This window comes from Bacillus rossius, chromosome 6 (assembly GCF_032445375.1).
Source record: "Bacillus rossius redtenbacheri isolate Brsri chromosome 6, Brsri_v3, whole genome shotgun sequence".
NCBI classification, from domain to species: domain Eukaryota; kingdom Metazoa; phylum Arthropoda; class Insecta; order Phasmatodea; family Bacillidae; genus Bacillus; species Bacillus rossius.
This window is the reverse complement of record NC_086334.1, coordinates 35,247,836-35,272,848: the sequence shown is the minus strand read 5'-3', so window position 1 is coordinate 35,272,848 and position 25,013 is coordinate 35,247,836. Positions and strand designations below refer to the sequence as shown.

Below are 25,013 nucleotides of genomic sequence, written 5' to 3'. Positions count from 1 at the left end.
ACCAGGGCGCGTGTTTCTCCACGAAAAGTTCATAGTCGCAGCTTCTGACCGGTCAGCAGACTTTCACGGCCATTCCCTGAAGTAGCTTTGCTTGTGTGTTTCCGTCGCCCAATGACTATAGCGACTGAAGTGTTGACGGAAATGTCGGAGACTTTTTTTTTTGGCGGAAACTCGCAATGAAAGGCTAATTGTTGGTGTTGGTGGATGAACTAAACGTAATTATTCTCTTTTAAATAAGATATTCATTCCCTTAACTCATTTTTTGTCATTACAAGCGAACATATTGACATATATAAATTTGGTTATAAATGATCACTATCTATATGCATACGGGAAAACAGCTGTTTGGTCTTGTAAGACCGCATAACAAAAAGTTTTTTGCCAAAAAATAATATCCCTACCTTTTTAGAAACATTTTTCATGTCATGAAAACGACGCCTCTAATAAAACTTTTCCCCCGAATAAGGTAACGGCTATAATTTACGTGGTAATGCCACGAACTGAGTTAAGAATGTTTTTTTTTTTTAAATTGTTTGAAGCGCAAATTATGTTACGTTCATAATTTTGTTTCTTCTTTCGCACCTGTTCCACATTACCAAAGTTTAGTTTCCTCTGCCGACGCGCGTTTCGGGTTAGTGGAGCGAGGGGGTTAGCAGCGGGAGAGATGGAAGTCGGCGGCAGTGCTGCCAACTTGGGCCCGCCACATTTCCGCCCCGTTTTTATTTATTGCTCCCCCCCTCCCCCACCCCCCACCCCCCCGGCCGGAGGCGACACTCGTCTCTCTGCCGGTGCTCGAAACTTTTAAATTGACCTTTTCGAAAGATGAATTATTAATCCCTACATCTCGAGGGTAAAGTTGGAGAAAAGCAAAGACGCTTTTGGTGTTGTCTTCTCTTCTCCAGCTTTCCTTGATACTCCCCCCTCCCGAAGAATTTCCCTTCTGTGTCAGTGTAAAATGCACAATGTTGACTTTTGCTATATATAGTTTCCTGCACTAGAGAGGTCTTCTTCTCTTCAATGAAGATTTCATCACTTGGATGTTTTAATGTATTTTTATGCCCCCAGAGAAACATTCGAAAACAGACGAATAAGACTTTTGCTTGGTAAAATGTCAATTTATTTCATAAATTTACAATTTAAAATGCCTTTTTTTAAGTAGGCCAATGTATTAAATAATCTTAAAATAATAATCACTATGTATTACTTCCAGTAAACTAAAGACATTTACACCAAAAATAATAGTAAATGAATATTTATGGCAGAAAACAGTTTTCGCTTAGCCATTGAAATAAGGTATATTTTATTGGTTACCATGCTCAGTAATGTATGTTTTTTAAAGTAACTTTTAACACGGCTGTGTCTAAAAATAACGCAAGAATCCGTGCTAGAATTTTCTGTAGGTTTATTGATGGCAGAACAAAAAAATAAAATTGCCAGGAACGCACTTCACAGTAAAGGCAAAATGTCGACTTTGAAAAAATAAAGTGATATTTACGAGCCTCTCTATAAAAATTGATGACTAAATGGATCTTTAAGTGTGGCGACGCAAACGGTGTACTACCGTTTAAGAATGAACTGGTGGTATGCTCTCTCGAAGATGCCCGGTTTAAAACGAGCATCATCACGGGCGATCACGGCCCCACTCAGTTCGATACTCCTGGTGGGGTAACCGGGTTGTTTTGCAAGTGTAAAACGTGGCTGACGTTGCAACGAGTAGTCTCCTTCTGGGATACTCAGATACTCAGGATACTTTCTTCCCGCCATGTATTCAATCTCTTCTGTACCTCACCACAGTATCTTCCTTCGCCTGTCTCAAGAGACGCTGAACAGTAAAATATACATTACAATTTATTCATTTAATACAGTTTCTTGAAAAAAATACACCATTGCAGTTTTTCACTGTTTGTCAAGGGAAAAAAAAATTCAAGAACGCAAATTAAGAAATAAAAATGGAAACATAAACCCACAGAAAACAAGCCTAAATCAGTTAGTTATATCGATGGGTTTATCTGTTTGACATATATATGTATGCACTGTAACTTAGTCTTAAATAATGCCTTAAAAAACAAAAGTAGTATTGGTATTTAGCTTTTTAGATGGTAATATATCTCAATAGTATACACATTGAAAAAAATCTAAGGTTTCGATTTTTTTGTGAATAAAATACTTTTGATTTATTTTCTTCCGGAGGATTAGCCACACAGAAAAAAACACGCACTGCACCCTCACTCTTCATAAGATGGTGATTTACAGTGGCAAAATTTAACAGTTTTGTTTATGCTTGGTTATACTACTTTAACTATATTTGTAACGTTTTTTTTTGTAATTGGCTCTTTGATCGATGCGAAAGAAATAACACACCCCATTAAGTCAATGAGGTAACAAATATATTTGGAGACGATGATTCGTCTCTAGAGCTACGATTATCTCGCTAATTCATTTCACTCCAGGCCAAACTCAACTTGCCTGCAGACGCAGAAGCCATTTTAGAATGCTCATTATTCGCTAACAAGGTCACTTTCTTTTGGGGGTTGCACGCAATTGGTTAACCACTACTTCCATTTTTGTTTCACTGCTCACTGTCGTCATTAGCGTTTCAATACCTCTGTAGTCCAATTTATCAACGTGAAGCAGATGTACACGTGTTTCAAGTCTACTTCGCTACCAAACGAGTCTACGAGAGCGTCGGTACTGTATCTATCAATGATCCGATGATAAATCATTCAAATGGGTAGTCGTGTACATTCAAGCTTGTCTCCAATATGTAACGCGAATTTTGCAGGTCAACTCATGACTACACAGACATTTATTTTTGTACCTTTACAAAAGATTCCTTCGGAAGCCAGTTGCCAATAAATAGTTTGTACTACTGCAATAGATATATTGTAAATTTGTAAAACACATTACTGTGGTTAATTTTAAAATATAAAAAAATGCATTTTTGGGAGAAATAACCGATTATTTCTCGTCGTACTTAAGAAAGTTGCCGCATAATTGTCAACTTTGATTGATATTTTATGCAAGCATACATTTTTCAACCATATAAACAATTGAATTGTCAACAACTTGAATTTATTTGGTTTCATTATGATTATTAATATGTGCAGTTAATAATGGGAAGCTGTTAAGGGAGCAGTTCACAAATAACTGTAGCTAATATATAGTTACTGGGACAGTACAAAAAATGAATGAGTTGGTAAGAAACCAAACCCAGTATTACAGCGAATATATTTTTTTGTAGCGGTATAGTTTCTTCTGTGTAAATGTACCCATTTTCAAATTTCAGTACATTTTTCATGATTATTTCAGCTCCATTTACAAAAAAAAAATATTTACAGTGTAGAAATGTACTGTGCGTTCTCGAGCCTCATTCATCTTATCATTGGCGTCTGTCCTCAAGAGAAGAGATTCTCGTATTGAACGACGTGAACTAGTTTCTAGTTTCAGTTAGACCATTCGGTTGCTGCTTGACTTGTCCTAGGTTGAAACTACTTTGGAGCATTTTTGAAAAACAACCATGTTCCAACCGAATACATTGTAAAAACATACAAGTGATCGGTGTTTAAACTTGTTGTTATAAGGGGGTCATTCTTTTCAGGGGTGTATTTTGTGTTAGTGCGGCAGGGCGATAGGTGCGAGGCTCGCTGGTGCTTCCATTGCGGTATCGTCTTTAAGCGCAAGGCTTGGAACTTGCTTGCGGTCTTCACGTCGTGCATAGGAAAACCATGATATTTGAATGGTAACCGCAACATTATGTGCCGATGAAATGAATGTAAATGTGTAATGCAAGTCGCTTGAGTAATTTATGAAACTGAACAAATGTTTCATGCCTAAAATTTATCCTGAAGACACAATTTGTTAAATATTTTCACTCTTTTTAAAATACAGTTTATAAAATGAAATACGGAAACAGAAATATTAACTCGCCCTCAGCTAATTCTTAAATGCTTTTCGTAAACAGAAATGTATAACTTGATCTGTTTCTAAATAGTGTGCTATTTATTATCTGAAGCTCTGCACACTGTATGTTTTCCCTGGTTGGCGGGTCCTTAATATGAGTATGACCGATTAAAAACATTGCAAATAAATGGTTCTAGTTGAACTTGTCGTTAAACCAACGCAATGAAATGTCTGGCCTCTGCACATTAGGTGTGTATATGTACGCAAAAATAGATTTTTTTTTGAAGTGAGACTTCTTTGCTGAGGGCGCTACAATTTTCGATCTTTGCAAAAATTCAGATCACATGAGGGGAACAGTTAAATACGTGGTGGGGGAACCGGAGGAGGAGACGGCAGGGGAGAGGTAGAAATGACGCAACATACTTGCACAATTACATACTCGCATAATTGCACACTTTCATACTTGCACACCTGCATACTTGCACAATTGCACATTGCATAGTTGCACACTCGCATATTGCATAATTGCACACTTGCATACTTGTACAATAGCATAATTTGTTGTGTATGGAAAAAAAATGTATTACTTTCATTGTTGTTATTCAATAATAACCTTCCCATCAGTGCATAATGTCACAGTATCCATAGCTCTACTCTTTCTGCAACTTATTATAGCTCACTAATCTAGGTGTATTTTGCTAACAATATTTGGAAAAAATTAAATTTTTTTTATCCGTGACCTTAGCCAAAGTTCTAGTAGTTGGTACAAAAAGCAAGAAGTTTCTCTTGTGTCGCACGTGGACTCGGTGCACGCAGTGCTCCGGCCGTGGTTGTTCGCTGGCGCCGACGTGGTCTCGAGGGGGGGGGGGGGGGCGTCACGGCGCCGCGGCGGCTCGGCGCGTCCGGCCGCCGGCTGCAGTCGAGCGACGCGAGCGCCTCTCGTGTCGCGGTACCTGCCCCCCTCCCCTTGTGAGCACACTAGCTGCAGTGCCCGGCGTCGCCCGGGCTCATCTCGGGGTGAAGGGAAACTTTTTTTTTTAGAAATCAAGATGCAGACAGTAATTTATTGTCTTCTGAGTTTGAATGTCAAGTGTGCAAAATAATTTCTATCGCTGGCGGAACCGGGCAGACGTTGTTGTTCTGCCAGTGTATAGTTATTTGCCTCTCTGTATCTCAAAATGGATGGTCTGTATGCAATATAGCCTCTATAAAGAACTATATAAAAATGAAGAAAAATTAAAGATTACTAATATTAAGAATATTACATTATATAGCTAATGCTCGGCATGAGTTGCAATGCCTCATTCACTTTTGTTTCTTTAATTTGTTTGAAGTAGGAACACAAATACAAAGCATCTCTTTATCTCTCTAAATATATATCTGTATCTCTCTTTATCTCTACCTACATATATATCTCTATCTACATATATATATCTCTATCTACATCTATATATATCTATATGTATATATATCTCTATCTCTATCTACATCTTTATATTGCTATATATCTCTCTCTATCTCTATTTATGTCTCTATCTCTACTTATATACATTTATATCTACCACGATTTCTCTCTCTCCTTTATATATATACCATTCTCTTGCTTTCTTGAATTTTTTCCGTGACAAACATTGGAAAATTGCAGTGCTGTATGTCCTAGTAATGGTATTAAATCTCGTATTTACTGCCTATAATTCTTAGCCCCTTTTATGTTAAAAATAATTACGACCTTACTAATTATAGTTTGCTCTTACGTATAGAGCATTTGAAACGAAATAAAGTACATTTCTTTCTCCGACAAAATTTTTAATAGAGGCTGAAAATAATATTTTTTACTATAACAAAATGTTTTAAAATGATTCCGTGAAATTTATCTTGTTAAATTGGAAATTTTTTTTGACAGTGTGACCAACAGTGCCAATTACAAAATTGTACTAATATTGTTAGTAGTATCGTTTAGTATACTTACAAAGTTAATATTTTTGTTTTCAATTTATTAATAGCAGGGGCAGCTGACAATCTCAGACTGTTTTACGAAAATAAAATACTATAATTAATAATAATACTTTTATAAATAATAATACTAATAATAATACTATTCAGAGTTTAAATTTATTTAATATTTACTTTAATAATACTATCCTAATATAATTAAAAATATTGATGAAATTTATATGAATATTAAGCTTTTTAAACCGTATACTTTTTAAGATTTCTCTACAGGTAAATATTTATAATTTTATCATGTTATTGAGTTTGATAGGCTTACTAGATAATTATTTTACAGGAAATGTTTTACGATAAAATTAGCTCCGAGAAATGCAGGCTTGGAAAGTTATTGCTTGTAGAATATAACCATTATATAATATTTTGATAATTTACATGAAAAAGGAATATAGTGTTTTTTTTTATATCTACAAAACCATACAATTAATTGTTTTGTTGAACATAGTATAGAACAACTAAATAAACCAATAAATACGTTTATATTTACCTGTATAATTTGGGATGTATCACGAGAGCAAACAACCGTAATATAATACCTTCACTATTTTATCTTTTTATCTGAAAATTGACAATTGTAACGTCACTTCTACTTGAAAGATTCGGAAAACACTCATTTCCCCCCTTACGTTTATAGTATTGGTTAAAATTTGATCGACTGACTCAGTTAGAGGCTAGCAGTACTTTATATAAACTAGCACGCCTTTTGACATGCTGCTACAGGAATTCTTAAAGAATTTAGTGCATCTGATCTACAAACGAAGAGAAAATAGCGCATTAAATTAATGTCACCGCTTTGCCAGTTAGTCTGAAAAGGTTTGAGTTTTAAATTTACCTTATTACCACAAATAACTTTCATGAAATATTGCCGACGACGCGTGGTAAGGTTGAAGAAGGTGTCGCAGCAGTAACACAGTGGGCCGCATTTTGGGGGCTCGAATTCTGGTCTTGATTTCATTTGTCCATCTTTCCCCCGAATCACAGTAGGAACATAAAATGATGGGATGGTTTCTTATTATACATAACGGACGATTGATAGCCCCATTTACTTTGTTATTTAATACAATTTTTTTGTACTTACGCCATTGCAGTTTTTTAGTGCTTGTAATGGAAAAACTTTTTAAAGAATGCAAAATTAGGAATAAAATTTAAAACATAAACCCACAGAGAACAAGCCTAAATCAGCTGAGGTCGAATATATGGATCCAACGATGAAACTTTCAGGGAACAGAGGAACACATTCAAACTTGCAAAACTGTAATGGCGTACGTCCAAAAAAATTGTATTAAATCAAAATTACACGTTTTCGTGAATAATTTAAAGAACTTAAATGTTTCATGGCATGTGTTTGCTTTTCTAATGGCCTCCGCTGCCAAGAAGACGTTTTAGTCCAAACCAAAAATAAACATTAAAGAAAAATAACAGCATGAAGTGAAATGAATACTCAGTAGCGCCTGAAAGAAACGGGCAGGCAACACGGAATTCGATCTAGCTAAGCTGGTTGCATCCTCTCAGGCTTCAGGGCGGTAGGGAAGCTGTACTAACTAACCAATGGAATATAAAAACACGCATTTGGTTGACGGGTTTTTTAATCTTTTTAAATTAAATAAAATCTTTTATATATTTTTCTCATCTAAATAAATTTTACAGGATAAAAGTTTTTTTTATTAAAAAAATTGTTTTCTAAAATATTTTGCTGCGTATTATCTAATAGCATAAATTTTTTTTTGGACCATAGATACTTTTTCTTTTATTTTATTGGATACGTGACTGCTACACATATCTGTTTACTTTACTTCATGTTTATTTAAATCAATATATAGTTTTATACCTGCCTTTTGTATCTTGTTTGTATAAAACGCTTTTTACACTTATCAACATGTTACAGTCGAAAATTTATGTTTTGTTGTTTACAAGACAATTAAAATTATCATTCCCTCTGACGTTTTGGGTTTTTAAGGGGGCGAATGAATGCAATACACTAAATGTATGAAATGCAGTGCCTAAAATGCAATACAAAAAAAAATGTAAAATATTTACCTATTATATTGACATCTCATCCGAAAGCCATTAGGTTATTGGCTATTTTGCGTTATAGTGAAGATAAATAATAAAATTATAAATAATTAATAATTAATATTAACATACGGAACGTTTTCTGACAAGTCATGAAGGTTATATTTCGTGTTTTTTTACGCAGCTTTTAGTTATATGACGAATAAATATGTTGAATAATTATATAAAATATTTTAAATTTTACGATTCTGAATAAAAATTAAAAAAAAAATTACACGGTAGATACAATTATTATTTAACATCTGTTCTTTGAATGATAAATTAACATTATTTTTTAGCGAGTTTTACATTAATTAGTGCAAGAAAAAAAAATAGAATGGTTTAACTGCATGCATTAAAGGTAAGAATTTCATGACTTTACTATCCGTGATAATATTTTTTCGAGCAAGTTATTTGCGCCTTTGATGCAAACAGTATCGCGTATACTGTAAACTTTTGTTTTAATTTTTGCTAATTGGAAAGATGAAAGAAAATGTAGACTCTCATTATGTGTATCAGGCGTGCGTTATAATTTTGTTCAGTATATATTTATCTGCCTGTTAGCAGTAAATTTTAAGCTAATTTATTTCCAATTGTTCACAAATCTCTTTACACGTGTGTGAATTAATGGTTTGTCTTCCCTACCGTATGTGTCGTTATTAATGTTTATTCGATATCCTAACTGAATTTCAGGGCGTACACACATAAATTAGCACCACTTGGATGGAATCATGAAAGTATAACATGAAACGCCTTTTTGTTTAATTTATTTGTGTCTAGAAAACAAACTTTGCGTACACATATTCATTTAGGCCTATAAGAAATGTCGCATTTGCAAGAAATAAACCAGATATTACACCTTTATAGTGATTACTACATGGCGATTCATTCACGCTTGGCATTACCGCAATGCATATTATTAATTAATTGTGTATTTTTGTATCATACTTAAAATAATTTTTTTCTTAAAAAATTGGCACAGAATAGCTAAAGTAAATTTTAGTCTTATTACGTTTTTTTTTATTTTCTCAAATTTTGTAATTTTATTTAATTTTAATTCGTGTGTTTTCATGTTGTTCATGTTAAATAAACTCTCATAATACGGAACTCGGACACGAACTTTAAAGCATAATTCTTTAAAATAATGCCGACCGTGATAAATATACTCATAAATAAAATATTCTCTTCTGAAGTACAAACCACAATTTCTAGACGCGAATCACAGGCTTACTTTCTGCGCCCGCCACTAGAATCCGCTGCCTGCATCGTAACGTTACTTCCCACCATCACCTGCACATGACAGCACTAAACAAATGGAAATTTTAAACTTCAAGAAATGGCTCCGATAAAAGCGAAAATGAGTTGAAAGAAATCTGTACCCCGACTTTGGACCTGATTTTAGACAAGAAATTTTATTAAAATACTTTCCATCTTGTAATAATTAACTAAACCGTTAATACTATATTGTTTCCGCAGACTTTAGAAGTTATACTTGTATGGAATTACTTAAATATTAACCTGAAACTTTTCAAAACATATATTATAACACTAAGTTTATGGTTTTATATTTGTTTTTCTTTAAACGACTGAAATCAGTCCGTAAATAATTACTAGATACAAACAAACCTTAAGCTTATTGAAATAATTCAACATTATTGTATCATAATGTTATTTAAATAGTAAAAATATAAGTTTTCCCAGTAATGAGATTTTAACCACGTCCCTTGAGGTTCACAGTATATTCCGGGGTAGTTTCACCATCATCAAGTTTCATTTGGAACACGATTACTTTTGGTATGTCCCATATTGTTTATGAACGTGACTATATACGGGTGAACGTTGCTACACGTGGGTTCACCATCGTTGCGTCACATTTCCGCACATAGAATTCCGTCCTATTTTCTCGAAATTACTCCCAACAAACGAGAGCTAATATGTTTACACGTCAAAAACTCTAGTTTCATCAAATGTCATAAAACGCGCTACTCTTATTCTTTCTGTTTGGTGAAGATTAACTTCGCGTTGTTATATATTGTTATAAGCTACTACATATTCAGTAACCCTTAAATTACACTTCTGTTTTCGTATTCAATACCAACTTAACTTTCATTTTAAATAAATTTTGGCTAACTGCGCAGTAATATTGGACGTGCCGTATCCGACTAAAATTTACTTGTTCCAAACGTTGATACGTAGTGATCGAATGATGACCAAACGTTCCTATTTGGGGTGAGGAAGGGGAGGTTTGCGTGGCTAACCACGGGGGTAAAGTGGCGAAGTGACTGATGGGTCTCGTCTTGTCGCCGAGCCGCCGACCACCCAGGTGGGCGTCGTGCTCCTCAGGTTCGGGATGCCTGGGCGGATGAGACCTGGGGGAAGGGGGGTGGGGGATGACAGAAGGATTGCCGTCACGCCCACCGCGGCCAGGTGCCAAGTCTGCCGGGCTTGACCTCGGTGCGACAACCGCCCAAAACACGACGACGGCGAGTTCAAGGGGAGACGTCGGAACCCTAACACATCATATCGATTTCCAAAGGTATTAAAGGCCTGTCTTGAGCTCCTCTGATCTACCTGTGCAATTAAAACTGTGCAGAGCATCCACACGCACTGTTTTTTTCAGAAACGAGGACTTAACTAGACTGGTATCCACCCGGGTCAAGAACTCTTCTTGGCGCCTCTCATTTTTTTTTTAACCCAAAACAACCAAACCAAAACCTTTCCCGACAACACCTCATATCACCGCCAAATATTAATTCCACTACACTATTCCAAGTTTCTTTAATTCAACTCAGATGCTAAATAAATATATTTATTTGCAGTTCTTTTCCTTTTTGATACATCGCAAGTTGGATAGTACGCGGAAAAAAAATCAGTTTTTAAAATTCATCAGCCCTCCGACATACTTTTGTGTACTAACGCTTCGATATTCAAGTAAAATAGCTATAGTTAAACATTGCTCTGCCAGTTTAGCATCTCCTCTCTCCTATAGTTACGCCCCTGCTCAGTATTTAGTACGAGACAGTCATGGAGTTAACTTTGGTCAGTTTTTTTTTTCAATCTGTTTCACGTGTCAGGAAACAATGTTCAAGGCCGTGCAGGCAATGGCTGCTGAAGAGAAAACCAGTTTTCCCATGTGAGGTTACTTCGTGAATTGCAAGGCGAGCCATTACTTTAAGTATGGACGTCGGTACATACACTCATTTATGGTGACTCCAGGCATGGAACGGCAAAATACCGGTATGTGAATAGACAGTTTCTGCCCTTGAGAGGTTGACAGCAACGTTAAGGTTGGTTGCAGCTGGAAGGAGCTACAAGGACTTGGAACTTATGTCTAAAAATTATGTAAGTACAATAACATAATAAACCTGTGCAGATATCTACCGCGCGATCTAACTCCTTGTATTTATGTATCAATAATTCGTACGCCTATCACTATACTCTTTACTTTTTACTTGCCACAAACAAGGGTAACTATTATATACTTATTCGATAAACTTTATCGAAAACCCTTTAGAACACCGTCGAAGGTCAGCCACGTTCACTATCTTTGAAAGTAATACATTATGAATGTTGCTTATCTAGGCCACCCTGGAAATAAATCTGCTGTGTAAACGGATCGGAAGAAGGAGCGCGTGTCCACACCAACTTATCTGCACGACGTATCGACTTTTCTTTGCAGTTTTCTGAGGGTAGAGCTATTTCGCTAAGTCTTTGTGACAAATTTGACAAATTTTGATCTCTTCGTTTAATACTGATTGTTTGGCCTTTTTTAAAACCACATTTCGTAAATTATTAGAGGGACTGGTTGTTGCAAATTATTTCCACCGTGAAATCATTAACGTTTAATAATCAATTAATATTTTGCAAGGACTTAAACTGTAATAATACGGTCAATTCACAATTTTTACGAAAATTCTTAAAAACTTTCCTTTTGTGTGCACTTCTGCCTTAACAAAGGCTAATTATCAGCTCTAAATACTATGAAACCAAGTTGGAGCCTTTCAAATCCGATCAACCCCGTTAGACTCGTATTCACCAGCCGTGGTTGGCTATTAATTTTTCACGTCAGTATATTTTATTCCATTGCGATTATCATAGATATTTCACTACATAAACAATGTAAAATACTTTTCGTTTTAATTTTTTGAGCCAGATTTATTTTATAATATTATACGTCACACTTTTATGCATCAGAGTTTAAGAACATGTGACCTTCAGGATTATTGTCAAATACCTGTAAATTTCGTCGGTTCTTTTTGACACCAATAAGACTACAAAGATATATACTTTTAGCATTGATTTGATGATATGTTAACAACTGTGGACCAGTCAACCACCAGCTAGCAGTATAGAAACTGAATCATATTGAGCCAATTAAAAGAAGAGGACTTTATAGATAAGACACAAGCCAATAGGAAAGCATACAGGGGTGCAGTATAAATAGGAATGGGAATTTTACTCTCAGACAAAATGAATACGAAAAATCTCCGGACTTCTAATTAGACTACGAACCACTCAGTAATCCACTCAATGATCATAAATTTAGAGTACTACCGGGGTTTTAGGATCGAACCTACGACCCTGGCCGAATGATTGTGATGCCTTAGCAAAAACGGAGAATGGGGTGCCAGGAATATTATATGCTTTAATTTTTTTTGAAGGTCGGGTGAATTTTGGTTAAATTTTTTGTCCGACTTATTTACTCCGTGGTCTTCCACTAAAAAGCAGTGGTTCGTGTTTCCTACAGTTGAGTAAGTATCTCATACAATAATATCTAGTGTTCTATTCAAAATATTTCGTGCACATAGATCTATAATAAGCGAGAAACAAAAATGTTCAGCGTGGCTGGCAAAACAGTGCGTTAAAGCTGACCGCCTGTGTGTTGCAAACTGCGCTACTATCAGCTCAGCACTGTACAGACTTGCTTCTGAGCTGAAGTGACCAGCCACTTGGGCAGTGACTTCTGCAAGGTGACACAGAAGAAATTGAACTTTTGGCCAGCAAAAAAAAAAAAATAGAATGCACGCAACAATAAATTTATTGAGAGTAATTGAACTATTAAAAATTGCCTTTTAAGGAACAACAATTTAAATTATCAATTAGATTTATCGGTTTGTGATTTTATTCAAGAGTCGGGTCCACACGACTCGGCCAAGGACACTGGAAGAATTGAAACAAATAACTCAAGACGAAATTCGTGGAATCCCAGCTGAGATGTTGCAGCGATCAGTGGGGAACCAGAACAACAGATTAGAAGACTGTATACGTAGACAAGGACGCCATCTGCAAGACGTAATTTTCATTGTCATAATTTATCATTTAGATTTTTGTTCCTTAAAAGGCAAGTGGCGACGGTTCAATTACTGTAAATAAAATTTATGTGTTGTGGCATGCATTCTGCTTTTTATTTCCCGTTATTCTGTGTCACCTTGTACATCTGGACGCACGCCACGCACGGAAATGGTGCCCGTTGCTGGCTCGCTCGTGATTGGTGGATCCTCCGGCCCAGCGGGCGGCGATTGATTCCCGGTGCGCGCAGGTTTTTACAGGAAGATAATGAACGTTTTTAAGTTTAGTTCCCCCACCCCCCTCCAAGAAAATTAATAAACGAAGCTTTGGACTGCATTTTAACGGGCCGTTACCACAACGCCGAAATACCATAACGCCGAATGTCAAAATTGACCACAACGCCGACAGCTAGAAAACTGCTGTGTACCACAACGCCGAAATAACAACTGAATGAATTTGTGTGTGTTTCTTAAATGTACCTTAACGCCGAAATACCAAATTCAAACCTAAACTTACCTAATCTAACCTAACCTAGCGTAATATAACCTAACCTAACTTAACCTAGCCTATCCTAGCTTAGCCTAACCTAACCTAGCCTAGTCTAACCTAACCTAGTCTAACCTAACCTAGTCTAACCTAACCTAGTCTAACCTTACCTAGTATAACCTAACCTAACCTTTGTGGCAGTCCTGCAATGATATTTTTAGGCGTTAGTGTATTTCGGCGTTGTGGTACACAGCAGTTTTCTAGCTGTCGACGTTGTGGTCAATTTGGCATTTCGGTGTTGTGGTATTTCGGCGTTGTGGTGCGTCCCCCATTTTAACTATATTTTTTTTCAAAACATTTCACGTATGGTAACCATCGATTTGAATACCATAAACATGGCCAATATTGCAATCAAATGCGAGCGCTTGAATATTTTGTTTTTGGAGAAACAGTTTGTGTGTCGTTATATATATTTTTCTAGTTGGTTGGTATCTTCGTGTACTATGCAATGTATGGCTTATTAACCAATTAGTTTTTTTTAAAATACCCGCGTTCATCCAGTTTGCGCATGTGTGGTTCGCAGTTTTTGAAATTATGACGCTGTTGTACCCTGACGGTGCGAAGATTGAAGAGAAAGCCCGGGGCAGTAAAATCTTTCAAATAACAGTAGGTATTTGAAAGATTTGACATCTGAGTAAAAACATTTCTAAGAAAAATACTCGAGAAAGAGAACTTGAAAAATTAAAATACTAGCAAATGTATAGTTGAAAAAGACTGTATTATTTATCGCTACAGAGGCCGTAAAAAAAGTCAGTATTTGCAACACTTACAGTGCTCTGGGTATGTTTTCTTAGTGCTTCAGTGAACATTTGGGTAAAAAAAAAGTTTGTATCCTAAACATGTAAATTAAATATAGTATGAATATTTTTCTAAACTAAAGTTTGTTTGTTTATGTACCTAAGAATCAAATTCAAGATAAGGATTTGAAAAGTTATGTGATCCGACGCGTCACCAGTATACAGCCAAAATGGGATTTTCAGATTGGTGTATCTTAAAAACCTTTCAACTCTATACCCACGAGGAAAAAAAAAACCAAGAGATCTGCTTTGAATTTTGGTTCACGGTTTCCAATAATAAAATTCATGAGTCGCCGCTATATGCAGACGTATCATGAATAAAAGACGGCACTCTCGCTAACTTCTCTTGTGCATAAAGGTTACTGGACATTTGATGCACGTCCAGATGTCGCCTTTAGCGCTTACTTACTTTTTGTCCTAATAAAAAATACTATTCACTCTTTCTATGTAGACAACTTGAATCCAACAGCACTTACAAAATGTGAGAAAATAAGGTGATTTTGTCGAAATGAAATAAAATTCAGTTTTTTCTTTCTAAATTGAAGCGAGTTTTAACTTTGAATTATCACTACAGAGAATTTGGAAAATGGCACTGCTTCAATATTAAAATATATATCTATATATGATTGCTTTCAGAATTGAAAAACGATGGTCTACGAGATATACCTGATCAAAACCAAGACAACTCTTAACTCCTATGAGTAATCTTATTTTTAAATTTTTTTTATTTTGAGGCATTGTTTAGCGATATTTCACTCTATCCATAAAATTTATTCTTCCCACAAAATTGAAAGTTTAAATATTCAAAATTTTAAAGTACAGAAAAAAGCGAAAAACTTTCAACTAAAAATTAAATTAAATAGAATCAAAATAATTAGTACCTATAGGTAAAAACAGCTCGAAGAATGAGAAGATAGATTAATATACTTATGTATATTTTTTTTTTGCTGTCATACATTCACAACGTTTGTAAAATAAACAATTTTCTCAGTACGAACCTGTATGCATTAGCTATCTTAATAAAAGTAACATAGATAATCCTTAAGTTGGCGTGATGAAAATATGAAGAAAAAAAAATGTAATTCATTACGAATAAATTCTACACGGTTTTGTTCACGCACGCCTGCTCGTGTTGTTTTATCGATGAAGCTGCGATGAACTGCCGCAATTTATTGAACGATCCGCGGTGACCCAACGTCATTAATGAGTTTTATTATGTGTGGTGAGAGTCACGTGTCCATTGCCAGCACTTACCCCCGGCGTGCATCGAGTTCACGAGCACCGGACAGAGTGGTCTTCAGCCTGTACATCGTAAACGCATGCTGCAGTAGCTTACATCAGAAGGCACATCCGCTAGGATTGCTGGATTAGCGATCCGGCCAGTATATCGAAATGCAATATAGTTTTAAAAATATATGCAGTACAAAGATATTGAAAAAAAATTGGTTGTCTGTAAAGTCGGTTTACGGACTATAGTTTAACGTGACAACGTCATAACAAAACTTTGATGAAATTATTGCATACTTTTATGAATCAAATTCAATCATTTTTATTTTAATATTAAAAGAATACATACTTGAAATTATACTAGTAATCAGATTTTTAAAATGCAAAAATAATTAACCTTTATTGCCGAAATTGTTGTTGTAATAAGCAATGAAAACCACATTAACTTTTCACTTCACTTTATAAACAGTCGACGAAACAGTTCACGTGTAGATGTAAGTTGTGTGCTGCCGCTGTCTTTCTTCTCCTCGGACGCATAGGCCAATCGAGTGGAAGAGAGATAGATGCGGCGCAAGCGTACAATGAGCGTAACGGGACACAGCGTAATGGAACAATGTGCGTAACGGGACACTTTTTCGTGCGTGCAGCCGGCGTTCATCGATTTATTAGACGTTGTCACGTCAAAAATATATATGGTTACCTATACATTGTAAGTACACAGCTGTAACATTCAGTAAACGCGACATGTTACGACGGGAATCCTCCCCGGTACCGGACCGGTGCCGGACTGCAGAATGCGCCCGAACCGAAGGATGCCGGATCGTAGAGGATTGCCGACGGCACTGTCCGGCGGACTTGGCCTCGTGTTCCGCCGTGCGGTGGTCGCGCGTGCGATCGGTCCGGGGCGATACGCCGCCGCTGCCCGGCCGGTCGCAGTCGCGTCGCAGTCGCGTCGCGTCGTGTCGCGTCGTGACGTGTCGCGTCGTTTCGTGACGTCTTGTTCCGCGCGTCGAGCGATCTTGATGGCGCCGACTCGGGGAGCTGTGGTCGGTGGCAGTGGGCGTGGGAAGGTAGAACAACGTGGCGAGATCAGAGCTCCGTGGAGTTTTATATACATAACTATATATGTATGTGTATATATATATATATATACGCAGGGCCATAAGACACTATGACACATAAACCATATTTTTTTCTGATAGCAGTTAAAAATTTTTAATTTTTTTTAAAACCTCACTTATTTACTCAACAATTTTATAATCAAAATGTATGAATTATTGACGAACCGTAGAGCTTGGTTTTGCGTGGCAATAGAAAGAACGTCTTGAAATGATATAAAAATTAAACAAAAAGAAAAAAATTCGAAACGAATCAAATGGAAATGAAATGTAACCAAATGAAATGGAATGAATTGAAACTAAACCATATTTTTTTTCATGAGAGCAGTTTAAAGAATTTTAAAACCTCACTTATTTACTCAACAATTTTCTGCCCAAAATATATGAATTTTAGACGAACCGTAGATCTTGGTGTTGCATAGCAATAGAAAGAAAATCAAACGGTGGACAAGTTTCATCTCTGGAAACACTCGTTGGCAGTCTTGACGCCGTATCAGGTTAAAATCACCCGCTCAATGTTTCCAGACGACGCACAGTTTCAGTTAGCTACTAAGAAGATACTAGCTTGGTGCATCGTCGATCATTTAGAAACGTTTGTCGGCGAAGTCGCTAGGAACGTCGACGCCAAGGTCAGCAGGAACATCGAGGGAAAGGTCATTGTAGAATTGTTAGTGAATTGACTAGAAACGACAGCGAGGTAATTGACCGCTGGTCACTAGAGACAGCGACACAAAGGCCATGGAGGTTCTTAGAAACGTCTGAAAAGAAATCGTTGCAAAAGTTGCTAGCGAGGTCATTAGAAACCTATAGACCGAAACTTCGACACCGAGATTACTGATAAATTTCGGCAAGTGAGGTTAGCACAAACGGTTAAATCTATGTCAATAGAAACGTCGACAACAAAGTCAAAATATGTTGAACGCGAGGTCATTAGAAACGTCGTTAGCAAGGTCATCAGAAATTTCGACACCAGAATCATTAGTAACAATGAAATTCAAAAGGTAGTACAATCCAGTATTATAAAAAATATTATGTGTATAGCGCATTTTATTATAACCTTATTATTTTAAGACCATATATCATGCTCCATATTAACACGTTATATATCGGTTTTCTCACACAGAGCTCTAATGCGTACGTAGTTGGCCTATTTATCATGAGATATATTACGAAGTACGTGAAACTAAATATTTTAAATCTTCCATAAACCGCAGACAAAACATGATCGAATGAAAAATAAATCTGCAGTAGGACTAATTGTAGGCCTTATGTAGGAGATAATATCTGAAAATATATTAACGTTTAAAATACACATAGTGAACGATTCACAAGCTTTTTTTTCAGGTTCACGGTTTTTTTTTGTACAAGCTGGAAGAAAACATTGCCAACGTGGGAAATTACAGGTAACATTTTCGTTAAAAAATTTTTCACAAGAAAAACATTCGTATGAAAAACTGGGCTCCATAATTTTTACAGATATGCGCACAATTCTTTTTGCGTGTAGGCACGGTTGTGATTCTTCCATCAAACAAATGCTAGGATTTGTTCTTTTCTTTAAAAAAAAAAAAAAAAAACAGTGAGCTAGTTTTTCAGTACTCGCCAGAGATGTGTAACATCCAACCTCGGAAATGAACAAATTAATGTGTTCTAATGGTGCAAATACATTTACAATACGAAAATCGGATACGAACGTAGAATTCTTAAAAATAATGCCGAAAGTGATAAGTATACGCAAATTGTGTTTTCAACTACATTTCTTGACGCCAAGCTCACGTAACTTCCGCACTCGCCGCTAGAATTCTTTGCTGGAGCAGCTAACTTGATGTAAACCTTTGGACATACGTCATTGCTAAGTGCTTAGTGTGTCCAAAAGTTTACATCAAGTAATGCACTCCCATTGCACAAATTTTTCAATGATAATGGAGCAGCTAAGTTGACTATCTAACTTTCTATTTGCAGGCAGAAATTTTAACCCATATAATAAAATGTCTCCGATAAAAGCGAAAAAGACTTGAAAAATAAATACTAAACACCCGGATTTGGACCTTATTTTCGACAAAGAGTTTTATTAAAACACTGCCCATGTTTTTTTTAATTCACCAAACAGTTTTCCTTTGGCCATGTGAACTTTGTTTCGCACCATCAGTCACAGATGGCAGCACCGTGGTTATTCATTTCCGTTCCATGCGACTTCCGTTCCATTTCCGAAAATACTCCTACAAATTCCGTGTACCGAGAGCTCTAAGTGGCTACACATCAGAAAGGTTTCCACCGAAGCGCGTGTTGCCGGAGCGCGGTTTACACGATCCTGTTCCTTGGTTGGCGGGAACGCGCGGTCTGGTTTACACGGCGGATGCCTCGCCAAGGCTTCAGAATATAGTTGGAGCAAGTTGCGGTGCATCACGGAGGGAAATGGCTCAAGGAGCTGATGGGGGGAGGGGAGGTATAGACACGGGGCGAGGATGTTGAGACTGATGTAACTGACACCCGCAAGCCACTACCCCCTGAGGGGTTTCCAGACCCTGTGCGCTAATTACTAGCCACCCCAGCCGGTCGGGTAAATTAGTGCGAGGAATGGTGGTGGTGAAGGGGTGGGAGTAGGAGAAAGTTGCGCCCGCAGACAGGGATGCGTTCCTGGTAACAACGCAATTCAGAGGTCTGGAGTAAGGTATCTTCAAAGCCACTATTTCTTAAGACTGAGCGACAGTTTCGTTCGTCAGTTTGTCATTTTGTGATTCGTGATTTGGTGGGCTCAAGATGCATTCATCATTTATTTATTTCGTACCCACAACACAACAACGTTACTTTAAACGTTTAAAAAATATATTTCAAAAATTTCACAATAAAATCCTCGTGCCATTTTTTTAAATACATTTCTCAAATTCCTCCAACGTAATACTACCAAAAATATATAATTTCACCAGAATGATTTTGTCAATATGCATATGCTTGTATTTTTGAAGGAAAAAATCGTTGTAAATTAACCCTAGTGAATACTATGAAGTTTTACAATGGCTTAAATGTGTATTAAAAATACTACAGTTTAGTGTTGAAAATAGTACAATATTTTATTTAAATCTTCTTGTGTATTTTAACATTGACCATATATTGAAAAGTGCAATTTAAGACGTCAGTTATTGAAATTGAAGATTTTATTCGTGTAATTTTACCGAGGCGCGTAGTACAGTTTGGTTTCCTAGAAACATTTATTTGAAATTTCACAAACTACACTTGGATATTAAAATTACATGAAATTAAATGTAAAACTACAAACAAATTATACATTTATTTTGCGAATTTATTTTCAGTGAATTGATTTGTCCTTTAGTCTTTCGTGGTAAAGGTAGGATTTTTCATCTCATTACAATGTACCGAGACTTAAAGTGAAAGTATTTCCAAGATTACTGTCGGCTTTCCACAGAGAATCATAACGTGGTTTATCCAACCCTCGTTGATCTGGATCTCCGGCTAATCCGGATCAGATTTGTAGACATTTTGTTTAATGTTCTCATAAAGTTTTTTAACTACGTTAGCAAGAACGTCAAATATTGATTTTTTTTAGTTTGATTCAAAGTACAGTTCCTGCGTAGATGGCAGAGTTATGGTAATAAAATGCTTTTTGTTGTGTTTAAGAAAGTGCACTGACTGACAGACATCGTGACGTACTTGGAGCTTCAGCCCGACACCGCTCCAGCTGAACTATTAATTATACAGCGTTTGCGTCACAGTGCCTCATTCAAACGGCATACTTGTTTGAAACACAAGCAAGTGGAACATTCCTTTGTTTAGAAATTATGTTGAAAGTTATTTTTATGTATTTATTAAATGTATTTTAAACAATATAGGGCATGGAGACAATCGAAAATCAGGGAAATCCGGGTATTATGGGTAATAAGCAAAATAAAATCATTAAATAAGCAGACTTGTTATGATGAAAAAAACTAAGTTTTGTTATTTTTGTTATAAAACTTATTTTTTTATCATAACAAAAGGTAAGTCTACTCATTTATAGATTTTTTTGCTTATTACTCACAATAATCTGATTATCTTGATTTTAGATTTTCTGGATTGCCTTTGGTGCCAGTTAGTCCGGATAAACGAAGTTTAACTGATTATTACAGCTCAGGTTAATGTCCAAACGCATGTCACACACTCATCTTTCACGCGACCTTATGTAACTGTTTTCTGTAGTTGCTTCCATGAAGTTAACGATTGAAAAAAACAAAACAACGAAAGTGATCAAAAAGTTGGTGGCAAACAGAGATGTGGTTAAATAAATGACGTCTTAAGACGTAGAAACAAAAATAACTTTCTTAAAACCGAGATCACAAGAAAAAATGAAACTTTAAAGATAGAATAGTCCAGTTATATATATATATGTATATATAAATAATAATTATGTGTATAGCGCATTTCTAAACGTTTTGTAATTTTTAAGAACCGCCTATCATGCTTCTAAGCAACGGATTATATTTATATTTTCTCACACAGATCTGTAATTAGCTGAGCTGCGTAGGTAATAGGCCTTTTTATCATGAGATAGCTATATATGATTATTTAAGATATATTATCATAAAATATATTATTATATTTTTCTAACAAAATAATATACGAGCTGTAGTACCAGACGTTGCCCGGGCTGAACACAGGGTGATTCATTGTCCGCGAGTTAAAGAAAAATGGATAGCGCTATATGACAGTGTGGTGGACATAGATAAATTACACACAATTACTGTTGGTATGTCTATGACCTATGATTTTTTCTGTTTTCCAATGGCGCTGCAGCGCCATCTAGAGGCTAGTTACATTCTCCATGAAAAAAAAACTTCAATGTGCCAACTTTCATGACGATCTGTCAAAAGGTGTCGGAGTTCATCGACGTCATTCATACATACACACCGATATCATATTATATATATGCGTAATTATTATATCATAAGATATATCATTGTTTTAATATTTTTGCGACCATGTGGTTGTTCCAACGCAGTTCATTTGAGTTAAAATGTATACCTAAGTGTAAAATGAGCGTGTGTTGTCTAGTAAAATTTTTTTGTTTTGTTTGTTTCAGCAAAACTACCTGATGAACTTCGGCTACCTGCCGCAGTCCGACCTGGAGACGGGAAATCTGCGGACGGAGGATCAGCTGCGAAACGCCATCAAGGATCTCCAAGTAGGTGCCTCTCTCTCCCTCTCTCTCTCTCTCTCTCTCCCTCTCTCTCTCTCTCCCTCTCTCTCTCATCCACTCGTTCGTTACCTCATGTCCTCATCCTTCGAAGTGATTGCTCGCCCTGCACCTCCACGGATGAGCAGGTGGAACTTATCACAAGTATTTCGAACAGGGGGAAAAAAAACATTAGCGTGCGGGGAAACTAACCCTCACAGTATAATGGATATTTTATTTTAAATATAAATATTGCCAGTGTAATCTAGAGTGTCATAGATTTGAAAATTAAAAAAAAATGATCACTGCAGAAGTTAATTTAAAGCAATATTTAAATATTCGTATCTAGCGTTGCCTTTAATAGTTGGGCGCACAACACGAATCAAAAGTTCTTAAAATATCAAATTTAAAAGTTTTTGCCGGCTAATTTATCACTCAGTTAGAGTCATGAATTCTTTATTCCTCTACCACTGGGATAGTATCTAGTTGCAATTTATTCCTATTTGTACCCACATACCTGATGAAACTATTTCTTGGCATACAATTCTTTAATTATTTCATACAGCAAAACATTTTAGTCAGAACTCACTATTAACAATCCGAAAATTCCATTTTTAATTTTTTTTTAACTTCTTTCGTTACAAGTCAGCAAAGATATTGCACTTCTTTGCAAAAACAAAACACATAAAAATAAATAATCTTTTCTCATAATGTTCATTTGAGTCCAAAGACAAAATAAAAATTACTCAGTTTCATAGTGCTGTGAATATGGCATATTTACAGGCGAGTCTTCCTGTGCTCGCCAGTGATGTGCGAACATATAAAACCTCGGTGTTAGGGAGTTTTGCCAATGAACTTATAATAACAAAATCGGACACTTAATTTAACGTAGAATTCTTTAAAAAAATAATGCCGAGCATGATAAATTTACGAAAAGGATTTGTTCCGGGATTGACGAATGTTTTCTCGTAGTTTTTGGTGGCTGTGGTCTTCAATTCTTATTAACAATAAGCACGACTCTTCATTTAAAAATAATTATTTCCCCAAAAAGTAAAAAATATATAATATATATTATTTAGTTTTACGTACGTATGCTACTACTGTTAGCTTCTTTTTATATTCAGTTTTTGTCGTGTCTGCAATATTTCTGTGTAAATTTTATGTTACCTCAGGATTTACTACTAGTCAAAGCAAATGTAAAGGAAAATTTGTTTTTATTACGCCACTTCACTGTACCCAAAACTATCACTCAAAAACTAACAAACAAAAACAATGAAGTGGGTTAAATAAAAGAAAAGTATCTTTGAAAAATTAATTTTTTAAACGGATCACAAAAATGTATTGAAACAAAAGTTTAAAGTGTCTTGTATTCATTTTTTGTTCTAAATAGCGAAACTATACTGGTAAGTTCATTTCCAGCATAAAAATTTCCTTACTTTTGAGGTTAGATATATTAAAGTTCTATGATATTTATAAATGTTAACGCATTTAAGAGTGTAAAAATAGCGCTAAAAAAATAATATGGTTTTGAAACCCAGTATTGTATCTGTAGTATTCTTTCCTACCAGTCAACGAGGCAAAAATTAAATGTTAACTTCTGTCTTAAAGCAAATAATTTTTCCCGGCTGATTACTGAGGACAGAATTTAATTTTGCGAACAAACTGATACGAGCGGTAATGTCGTCGGAACAAGAAACGTGTTGAAGCCTTTTGCTTTACTCACTTACCCGAAACATTACTACTTTTTTTTTTGGTTTTGTTTTACGTGATTACATGCAACGCTGTGAATACATCAATTAACATTTCATTTTGTTTTTTTTTGTACCGCACGGGCTTCCCTCATCATGCATGTATTTTAATTTCAATGCACTTTTTTGCGTTTGTAAAAAAAATCATAACACAACAGTGGGTAAAGAGCAAATTCCGGCGTAAAACAGCATTATTATTTCGGCCGTTTCCACGGGGGCCCGGGGGTAATTAATGCGGTCGTATTGACGCATGTGATTCTCCCCGCCCGCCCGGTTAAGAGCCCCAGGGGGGGGGGGCTTGGTAGGGGGGAGGAGTGGACGGGCTTTTACCGACCGCTTGCCATTAGCAGGCTTCGGCAGTCGCTGGTGGCGGCCACACGGGGACTGGCTGGCGCATGCCCCGCCGCGGGGCATGACTCGCTCGCAATGCCCAGTCGATGCGGGGACATGCGTTACACTTCCCCTCGCACAATAAAATTTTCGAACAACGAACGTGCGATTCGATCGAGTTAAGTTCTGTCCGCGTTGACGACTCTTTGACACAATAAATTATGCTCTCGTGCGTGTAGGTGAGTCAGTGCCACCAACTGTCTTAAAGATTAAAATTACGATCCTGGTTTGACATAGATTTCAGTTATATGTAAGACTATGATGATTGCTTTTTCTTGGAAGTAAGCAAGTGATACTGTAAAAATGATTCATTCCCGTTGGGAAATTTCTTTTACAGTTTACAGTAGGTTGCAGCACAAATCCACGTTAAAAGTCATTTAATGTAATGTTGATTAAGATGAAGAGTGTTATAGTCCGTACCCTGGACGGAAAGGGATTCAGTTAAGAAACTTTAGCGACATCGCAAAACCAGGTTGCAAAACGTTGCGGTCTTGAACCGAGGTTGATAAACTAACGCATGCATGAGGACAAGAGAGAGCGGCCCGGTTGCAGAGACCAGCTTAAAGAGTTAAATAAGACTGTCACATCGCGAAGTTACAGTTCTGCATTCGTCTGTAATAGCCTAAGCCCTAGAGACAGAGAGAAAAATATATATTTTTGCAGCTGAATCTAATTTGATGGTGCTCGTTTTGAAGATGACGAATGACGATTCTAATAGTGGTTTCGAACAAATTAGCTGCTGACTCAGTGTTATTTAGTAGTTAAAAATGAGCAG

The 25,013-nt window shown here is 36.3% G+C and overlaps 2 protein-coding genes across 3 annotated transcripts in view; one reads left to right on the top strand and one right to left on the bottom strand.

The window, feature by feature from the left end:
* LOC134533025 (matrix metalloproteinase-2) overlaps positions 1–25,013 on the top strand; it is a 460,455-nt gene that overhangs the window by 238,487 nt on the left and 196,955 nt on the right. For both annotated transcript variants that reach the window (XM_063370165.1, XM_063370166.1), the window contains exon 2: positions 22,008–22,109. In XM_063370165.1, the coding sequence (XP_063226235.1) occupies positions 22,008–22,109 (102 nt within the window). The remainder of the gene's footprint in view (positions 1–22,007; positions 22,110–25,013) is intronic.
* The window catches only part of LOC134533026 (serine/threonine-protein kinase S6KL), a 470,077-nt gene that overhangs the window by 402,389 nt on the left and 42,675 nt on the right, over positions 1–25,013 (bottom strand). The window lies entirely within an intron of this gene.